The sequence below is a fragment of the Nomascus leucogenys genome, unplaced genomic scaffold (genome assembly GCF_006542625.1).
Source record: "Nomascus leucogenys isolate Asia unplaced genomic scaffold, Asia_NLE_v1 Super-Scaffold_391, whole genome shotgun sequence".
Classification (NCBI taxonomy): Eukaryota; Metazoa; Chordata; class Mammalia; order Primates; family Hylobatidae; genus Nomascus; species Nomascus leucogenys.
The window spans coordinates 677,214-687,055 of record NW_022097988.1 but is presented as its reverse complement, the minus strand read 5'-3'; the positions used below and the strand labels follow the sequence as shown (position 1 = coordinate 687,055).

Sequence of the window (9,842 nt, the reverse complement as noted above, 5' to 3'; positions counted from 1 at the left end):
TTTCTCCTTATTTTGCTGATTGTCAGATTTTGCTCAAGTTAGAAGAGCCTACAATTTCAAGGCTAGACAACTGGAATTCCATGAGTTAACACAAATAGGAGAAAAACTGGCAGAAAAGTTCAAAACTTACAATATGGAGGGAAATCAGCCAAATAGGATTACTTATAAATGGAATATTGGGCATGTAGTTTCTTAATTTTCATTAGTTATGCAAATATTTTATTGTTAGTGTTTAGATTAGTGTTTTAGAATGTTTTGTAGAGACCGAAAAGCAAATAAGTAATTGCATTAGCATTGTTAAGTGTCAGTGTTTTTAGTTTGATGAATGATCATACAGCTGTGTTCTCAGGCTGCAATAACAAAACACTAGAGACTGGATGGCTGAACCAACAGAAGTTTATTTCTCAGTCTGGGGGCTGGAAGTCGAAGACATAGGTGCCAGTGGGGTGGGGGGTTCACTGTGAGGCTTCTCCTCTTGGCTTGTAGGTGGCTGCCATCTGCCTGTGTGCTCCCATGCCCTCGTTTGTGTGCACAGGGAGGAAGGGAACGAGCTCTGTGGGGTCTCTCCCTATAAGGACACCACTCTTAGCAGATCAGATTCTCCACTGTGACTTCGTGTAACCTTAATTACTACCTTAGCAGCCCCAGCTCCACAGTGAAGGTTGGGGCTTCAACATGGGGATTTAGGGGTGAGGGTGGGACACAAACATTCAGTCCATAACAATGGCCCACCAAACTATGAAAGCAAATAGAAAAAAAAAATCACAGTTCAAGAATGACATAAAACTTAAGTAGGTATGCTATAGAGTAATGCATACAGCTACGCTGAGATGTTACAATGTAACAACATAAACTCACTGCATTTTTCTTCTTCTTCTTCTTCTTTTTGAGACAGTCTCACACTATTGCCCAGGCTGGAGTACAGTGGCATGATCTCAGCTCACTGCAACCTCTGCCTCCAGGATTCAAGTGATTCTCATGCTTCAGCCTCCCAAGTAGCTGGGATACAGGCATGCACCACCATGCCCTGCTAATTTTTGTATTTTTAGTAGAGACGGGGTTTCTCCATGTTGGCCAGGCTGGTCTTGAACTCCTGACCTCAGGTGATCCACCTGCCTCAGCCTCCCAAAGAGCTGGAATTACAGGTGTGAGCCACCATGCCTGGCCAACACTCATTCATTTTTAAAGACAATCTTTCCCAAGTTTGTTCACCTTACGTCTGATACACACCTTCAGAACCAGATTTGGGTCTCTAATACTAACTTCTACTGAAAGTCAGCATTTCCTCTTGGCCTATAATTTCTCCGTAAAGGTATCATTAATGTTCACTATTACAATTAAGCCTTGGTCTGGGCTATTCTGAGAACAAGCTCTGGAGATCACAATTTTAAGGATTAAATAATCATAACAATATTGTTTGTTCTGCCAAAATGATTAATCTGACAGTGACTGAATTATCTTGGGACTCTCCCAAGCCCTAAATGAATACAGCAAAGATAAATTAAGGAAACAATTGCTTCTATCATGGCCCGTAAGCTCCTAACAGATCATGCTTCGGCAGAAAACGATTCTGGACAAATTTTTTAAAGCAACAAACTACACGAAGTCACATAAAAGAGAACTCCAGCCTTGGAAGAAGACTACAGGCTGAGTTTCTTATTTTTATGGCTTTTACCCAGAGAGCAAGACACAGATCTGCATTGTGCAGGACAGCTAAAGTTCCTTAAGAAAACCACCATCTTTCTGGCTGGAAGAGTCAGGGGTCAGAATGGGGGGCAGCCACTGCTGCTGAAAAGAGTTGGGGGAGGAACCCCCAAAAGGAGAGCCAGAAATGGGGGAGCTCCAAACTCTTTGTGTCAGCTCTGTCCAAATCTCTAACTGACTCGTGAACTAAAAAGAAAGGTTTCTACCATCAGCAGACTGTCACCCATAGATATTTACACAGTATTTTGATTTGGAGTTCTTCCTAATAGTCACTTCACAGAAAAATATACAGGTGTTGTTTTGCCCTGGAAGCCAGACAGATCGGAATATTGGGTAAGATAGCTGGGTCAGCTGTCCTTGGATGGATCCCAAACACTATGCCCCTTTCCAGGCCTGAGAATCGCCGGACACTGTCCAACACAATGTGATCACCCAGCATATCACATGCATCACTGAGCTGCACAACCCTTTGCTTCCTCATTGCTTTCAAGAGCTCATACTTATAGTGCTCCACTTCTGTCGCGGTGCTGACAAGCACAGCAACATCCTTCGGAGAATAGCCCCTTTCAAAGAAGAGCCCACATGTGTCTGCCACATAGGTCACTATTTGCTCCAAAGTAAAGTTTTTAATAATCTTTTTGTTGCCTGAAGCACCTGGAACCCATTTAGCTTCACTGAGAATTGCCAGATACCCATGGGGGATATTAATTGGAGGATTTTCTATAATTAGTTGTATTTCTTGTTGTATGTACTCGGCTATTTCATCTGCATTGCTAACTACTCTGGTGAGCTCTTCTCTTGGATACTGTGCTGAGAGAGGGAGAAGGCCACTGTGACCCAAGTGGCTGGTCTGAAAGTAGTCCAGAAAGATCCAGAGAACTCCTGGACAATCCTTTTCTCTCTGAATGATGGTTTTTGCCTTCCTATACCAGTCCCCATCTTCAGTGCGGAAATTCTGAGCTTCATCAATGATGATGTGTTGAATGTGTTCAAAGTCTTCCCTCATGAAAGTTTTCCGGGTCCCTGCTCGGCAGATATTTCTATCACTGTAAAAATTAAAAGAACACACTCAGGTTTTCTCTAAAAAAACAAGGGGAGAAAATGATTGTATCATGTTCCTCTGAGCACAGTACATTATCACAGGTCATTTTACCACTCAATTCTCAAGGAAGAAGGTGACTTAGCAGAAAAAATTAAACCCAGATTAAATAATACTTAGAGACGTAAGATCCAACTGCTTACCTGATAAAGTTCCTCAGAGGCTGGTTTTCACAAACATAGAGAATTCTGTGTGCCTCACAGTGAAACACATTCCTGATCTTCTCCATGATCTTCATGGCCATGATGGTCTTCCCTGAGCCAGGTAAGCCGTGGACAAACAATTCTCTGTTCTTGCGGAGGCTTCTGGAGAATATCTCATACTGCTGGGCCGTGAGCAGATTTAAAACCTCACAGCCGAGCTGGTCACTCAAGAGAGATCTGAAGCCGAGCAGGACAATCACGAGGGACTGCAGCAGGGCTTCCGTGTGTTGGATGCCTGCAAGACCATAGGACGCAGGGTAATCCATCGGAGACACTGCAGCCTCCAAGGCCTCTGCGCTGCTCTCAGGACTCAGGCAGAGGACCTTGGCCCTAACACACACCTTCCCGGTGTAGCCCCCCATATTCACCAGCTTCTGCTTCAAAGTAAAGGCGGTGCGAGTGCAGTAGTCCTGGCCCTCTGCATCCTGCTCCCTGAGAACGGTGTGGAGAATGGGGGTGCTGTTCTGTGCTATCAGCAGAGCATCACAGATGACTCCTGGCTTCTCCTGCAAGTTCAGGTCCACAGCCCAGCTTCTAGAGAGGATCACAATTCCCTGGGAGAAAGGTTGCATTTGCTTGTGTATTAACTCCTTTAGTCCTTCATGTTGTAAAGACAGCTCCTTCCAGAGGGACTCTGGAGTACATCGCAAATGTCCTGGTGGGACTAGACAGGAAGAAAATAGAAAGATGTTTTCACTGTGTTTGTGTGATTTTGTATGAATCGCATGTTACATTTACGAGAGAGAGGAAAGCCCCCCAAAGAATTGTACAATTTAACAGAAATTCCTTCTGGTGCATCTCTCTCTCTCTTTTTTTTTTTTTTTGAGATGGAGTCTCGCTCTGTTGCCCAGGCTGGAGTACAGTGGCGCGATCTCGGCTCACTGCAAGCTCCGCCTCCCAGGTTCACACCATTCTCCTGCCTCAGCCTCCCGAGTAGCTGGGACTACAGGCTCCCGGCACCGCTCCCGGCTATATTTTTGTATTTTTAGTAGAGACGGGGTTTCCGCATGTTGGCCAGGATGGTCTCAATCTCCTGACCTCATGATCTGCCTGCTTCGGCCTCCCAAAGTGCTGGGATTACAGGCATGAGCCACCACGCCTGGCCTGGTGCATCTCTCTTTAACCTACAACCTACAAATCTGGTTAAATGAATGATGTCACCCTTCTATGTATCTCATGGACAGTGGAGCATGTCAACTGAAATGTAATTTACTGAGCCTGAGAAAGTGAAAGCCATGTATTCAATTATTCTTGCATCTTGGATTCTTAATGTGGAATGTTTAAAAACCTTTCTGATAAGCTAATGACTATAAATATCTCAGGTAAGTGAACAAACTATTTGGTGGTAAACAGACCTAAGGCAGGCCTAATATATGAATTACCTTGCCCTTGATAAATGTTTGGACATATGTAGGATATTTGTGTATTATATTCTTTTGTCAAATCTCATACTTAATATGTTCAATGTGTGAAGTTAAGCCATTTCCCTCCCTGAGAAATCTAGGTTTCATTTTGTAAGTAGGAACTCTGAGAAAAAAACCTTGCTAAAAAATGTTTGGGCATTAGGGAGAGGGGTTACCTAACATTGTCTATGGGCTTGAATTATTATTTGGTGCCACCTCTGAAGCATTAGTGAGTCGTTCCCTCTAGCCTCTTCCAAAGAGAAATTATTTGTGGTTTTTCTGTATTCTTATATTCTACCAGGTGAACGTTTTTATTCCTTTTACAGACATAATTCCTCCATCCTTGAAAAGTAGACCAGAAGTGGCTAATTATTCCATCGTGCCCCTTGTAGTTGTACTAGATCACTGGTTTCCAAACCCAGCAGGGCATCAGAATAATTTGGGAAGCTTGCCCAAATGCACATGGCTAGGTTTTTCCCCTGGAAATTAAGCGTTCATAAGTTCTTGGCGTGGGCCTGGAGATCTGCATGTTTAACTACTTCCTATGGCATTTCTAATGATCAGCCAGACGTGGCAACCAATGGGCCAGATGATTTCTAAAGGTACCTGAAACTCATCCCCAAGAAGCTTGTGGCATTGTCACTGTATATACCTGGATCTGCAGGACACAATCTTTCATGGATTTGTTTTCCATGAAATGTATTAAATGACTTCCCACTCTCCTGATGTAAAAACTGGCAGTTAGTACCTGGAAATAAATGTTGTTGTAGATCTGCTTTGTGTTCCAGACCTTTCTTAGAATACACTGGTCTGCAAAGTGAAGGACTGTCAGATAGACTCAACTGGGACTCAAAGGCCTCGGCAAAGTCTGGAGGAAACTCTGAAAGAAAGAACATTTTAATTTACACTGTATGATTTCATGTCTCACTACTGGAATAGGCTGTACAAGGCTGTGTCTAAATTTCATCTAACATGGTACAAGGCAGGCCACAAAGTCAGATGCTTTACCCTTTCTTGACTCTATGCCCAGGTTCCCAAAGACTCATCATTAAAAGCCCTTTTTCTGATCCTTGAATGGTGTTTCCCCATGCAACATAATGCCCCCTCTTCCATGTTTGAATAGTTCTTTGCTTGAATTGCAGTGAAAAAAACTCTCTTTAAGTTATAATCATCAGGTTTTCATATCCCTGTGCACGCATCTCCACTAACCTCAACTTAAACAAACCTCAACCAACACTAGCTCTTGTCTCCCAGAGTTGATTTTATGCTAAACTGAGGTACAAGCTAATCATTATTATGAGGCTCCCACAGATTCCAATTCAATGGTTTATTAAAGGAACCAATTTCCAAGGTTTTCCTTTGCTTCTTCTTTTGTGGGAAATCACCATTCACAAAATATCTCATTTTGGCTTTTTCTCACCCAATAAAACTTCCCATCTACGAAAAGTATGGAGATTTAGAGAAAGTAAATTTCAGTGGGTGTGAGAAGGTCAAGCTTAGAGAATAAAGAAGGAAGTGGTATTCGGGAAGAGGTAGAAAGGTCAGGAAGGGAGAATCTGGTTCCCTCTTACCTGGATCTGAGTCCATCACTTTCTCTACCCATTCCTCAGCTGTCAGGGGGCAGATGTACTTCTCCCTCACCACCCATGACTCGGGAGCTTCCGAGAACACCACACAACAGAATGCCTTCACTTTAATCACACAGAGATAACCATACGAAACACTTCTATGATTTTGGTGCTGCACTCTACCCGAGGTTTGGAAGAGCAAAAACGGACAATGGACAACTTAGAAATTGCTCTTGCAATTACCTTTTTCAAAGAGTCAGGGTCAACATTTTCTTTGGCACATCCCAGGACTTTCCTACTCTCACCATCCACTCCAATAAAAAGATAGCCTCCGTCAGTGTTTGCAAATGCACAGATGTACTTTGGAATTGTATTTTCTACACAGTGTTGGATGTGTTTTGTAGAGAACTGTTTAAACTCTATGGATTGAGACTCAGGAAAAGATAGGATTTCACCATATGCAATAGTGTCAGTTTGGAAAACTTCACATGCAGGATTTGACTCAGATATGTTCTGGCATATAGCTTTCATAATTTTACTAGGTGGAGACCCTTCATTAATCAGATTACATTTGGACTTTCTTTCCTTGGTCTTCAGGAAATCGAATAGATATTCGAGGCAGATGCCTTGAATCCACGGGAAGCGTAGAGGTGCCAGCTCTATAGTGTAATGAAGACCTAATGCTGCAAATGCGGGAATTGAAAGAACCATCTTTACGGAAAGCATCACCGCTCCAAGATTTAACAAAAATGTAAAAACACCCTCCTTGTTGCTTAGTCTCAAAGAAATCCTGAAAATATGCACACTGAATAAGCTGTCTCAAGGATTCTTCTAAATCCAATCCCATCTCTGTGGAATGCCTATCCTTGTTGGCCATTTCCATCTGAATCACTCCTCCTCCTGAGTTTAATAAAGCACATGCAGCCTGTATAACTCTCTCCTTCTGTTGGTCTTTCTGAGTTTTCTGCAGCTTTTTTCTGTTTTCTTCTCCAAGAGTCACTTCTCCGACATCGATGACCAGGTCTGGGTAAGATGGATCCACACCCAGGGAGCAGTGATTTGCCTCCATGTTGAACTTGCACCTTAAAGTATTAGAACATTTGTTTCATTTTTGATTAAAAAATTGTTACAAGCCTGCAATTCTTTTATTAGAAAATATTTAAAATGTGTCTAATATGTGCTGGGATAAGACAATAGCAAGAAAGACAGGTATAGTCTCTTTAGGAGCTGACTGGCTGGCAGGGAAAGGAATTAATGAAATTAGCCTTTACCGTCATGTGGGATATGAGCTCTAAGAGGGAAAACACATTGAATGGGGTACCTGAACTAATCTGGAGACCATGGTTCAATAAGACTTCCAGGAGTAGGTTCCATTTAAGCCAAGATTTAAAGGATGCACTAGAACTGGCCAGGTGAAGTCATTAGCATTGAAACATAGAGGTAGTGAATCAGCTGAGGGGCATGTGTACCATGGCATGAGAACATCTAGGTTTGGAACAGATTCTCCATGATCATCAACTTTAGAAGACAAGTAAAAAAAGACCACATTGAAAAGGAGACTGTAGAAAGGTCTGAGTATGAGAAATCAAAGAAGTAAGAGAAAAATCAAGGGTATTTGGTATTAACAAAGCCCGGAACAAGGTCACCTGCCGAGGTTTTAAGATGTCTAATACTGCTGACGATACAGCTAGGTAATGACTAGAAAGTGTTATTAGGTTTAGCAAAATTCAGGTTAACTGTGACTTTGAAAAATGCTGTTCAGACACCTGGGAAATGGGCATCAGGAGGCAATAAACCAGGGGCTAAGGTCTTGGAGAATAGAGTCAATGAAGACGGCTTGAATTCCAGTTCTGTCATTTAGCACTGTTATATTAGTCTACATATTTACTCTTTCTTACTCTATTTTCTTTTTTTTTTTTTTTTTTTTTTTTTTTTGAGACGGAGTCTCGCTCTGTCGCCCAGGCTGGAGTGCAGTGGCCCAATCTCGGCTCACTGCAAGCTCCGCCTCCCGGGTTCACGCCATTCTCCTGCCTCAGCCTCTCCGCGTAGCTGGGACTACAGGCGCCCGCCACCGCGCCCGGCTAATTTTTTGTATTTTTAGTAGATACGGGGTTTCACCGTGGTCTCGATCTCCTGACCTCGTGATCCACCCTCCTCGGCCTCCCAAAGTGCTGGGATTACAGGCGTGAGCCACAGCGCCCGGCCTCTATTTTCTTACTATAAAACATGGTGCAGCCACCTGTGACTGTTACTACGAAGATTAACTCAGATAATTTACAACAAGCATTTAAAACTATGCTTTGGTTCACAGGTGTTCAGTAAAGGAACCTATATTAATTGACATTATTTTACAATGAGTTGAGGAATGAATGAGAGGTAAGGAAATAGCATCATCAAGTGTACACCTGCTGTCTTCTTACACCAAAATCAGTCCTGAAGTACCTGTATGCAGAAACATGTGTAGAGAGAGGCAGCAGAGCTCAGAGGTCAAGATTCAGAAATAAAGGCTGGGACATTCACAATCTTACCACTTTGCCTAATTTAGACCCTTGCCTAGAAATTTCTACTGTCAGCATTCTGTCTTGTATTCCGAGACCACTGAAACATCTTTGTCAAGTTACTTGTAAAATATTCTTTCTGATACATGGGGACTTCAAAGTTAAATCTTTTCTCTTTACCCCCATGAACTTTGTTGTTAAAGCCTAGATATGCTGATAGTTTTTCGTTGGTAACTGTATTCAAATGGCAACCCCACCCATATCTTTTGCAGGCAGAAAAGTCTTAGGGAGCTCTATCCCAGCTCTTCCTTTGGGTATAAAGGTATTATAATGAGTGCCACTTGCAGATTCTTTGTAAGGTAGAGATATTGTTTCCTAAATAAAATTGAAACCCTAAATAAAACTGAACTATTCAATAACAAATTGAGAATTCAGGGGAAAAAAATCAGGAAGCTTACCAATATATTTAACAAAAGCAACTGATTCTGTTGTGTTTACAGAATAACTTTGCTATAATCCCTTTCTTAATGTAACCAGACTTCCCACCAGCACAGTGAATGCCCACCGCCTGCTGTCTTCTTCTACCAAAATCAGTCCTGAAGGACCTGTATGCGGAAACATGTAGAGAGAGGCAGCAGAGTTCAGGGGTCAAGATTCAGACTTCTTTGAACCCCTCTTCCCCCAGCCCAGTTCAAATCCCAGCTCTGCCATTTATTAGCTGTGTGGTTTGGGGCTATTTACTTGACCTCTCTGTACCTAAGCAAAACAGTGATAGCCATAAAAGCTGCCTCACAGAGTTGTGGTGAGAAGTAAATGAGGTAATATATGTACAGCATTTAAAATGCCACACGACACAAAGTAAATGTACAGTACTAGAGTTTGTTAGTTAAACGTAGAAATACTACCCTAGAATCCAGGAAACAGGAGGTGGGGGGAAGGTGGAGGTGGAGAGGGGCCTGTGAGAAGCCCCTGGGGGCAATGGATGGCTGTTGGGAAGCAGCCTGCACACAAGCACGGGAATAATTAGAGATAATTCTTGGCCTTGCTTCTCTGTGGAAATTGACGGAAACAGTTTCGCTTCCTACACAGGTATACTGTAGGTAAAATCAGAACAACACACATCCTCCCATGCACTCCCAAGCCCCGCCCCCCACTGAGGAAAACTGGTGGGGACTGGCTAGTCTCAGGCAGAGACAGAAGGAAACAGCTGCGACAGAAGCTCCCTCTTGGGAAACTAAAACACAGAGCTCTTTGTCCTTCTCAGATAGCATCTCTGTATTTTACAGACGTTGTTGGGAGGGAGACATTTTTCTCATTTCTCCCCTTTCTAGATTACAGGGTAAGCAGGATACTGTGTATTGGCCATT

General features: G+C 42.8%; 1 protein-coding gene across 1 annotated transcript; it reads right to left on the bottom strand.

Annotated features, from left to right (window-relative positions):
• Positions 1-378: 378 nt before the first annotated feature.
• Positions 379-8,433, bottom strand: LOC100594228 (schlafen family member 13). Its single transcript, XM_012503839.2, is given in 7 exon segments — positions 379-2,750; positions 2,947-3,670; positions 5,158-5,289; positions 5,981-6,127; positions 6,130-6,598; positions 6,600-7,059; positions 8,383-8,433. Coding segments are annotated over 6 exon segments (2,691 nt in total). The 5' UTR covers positions 7,047-7,059; positions 8,383-8,433; the 3' UTR covers positions 379-1,978.
• Positions 8,434-9,842: the final 1,409 nt, after the last annotated feature.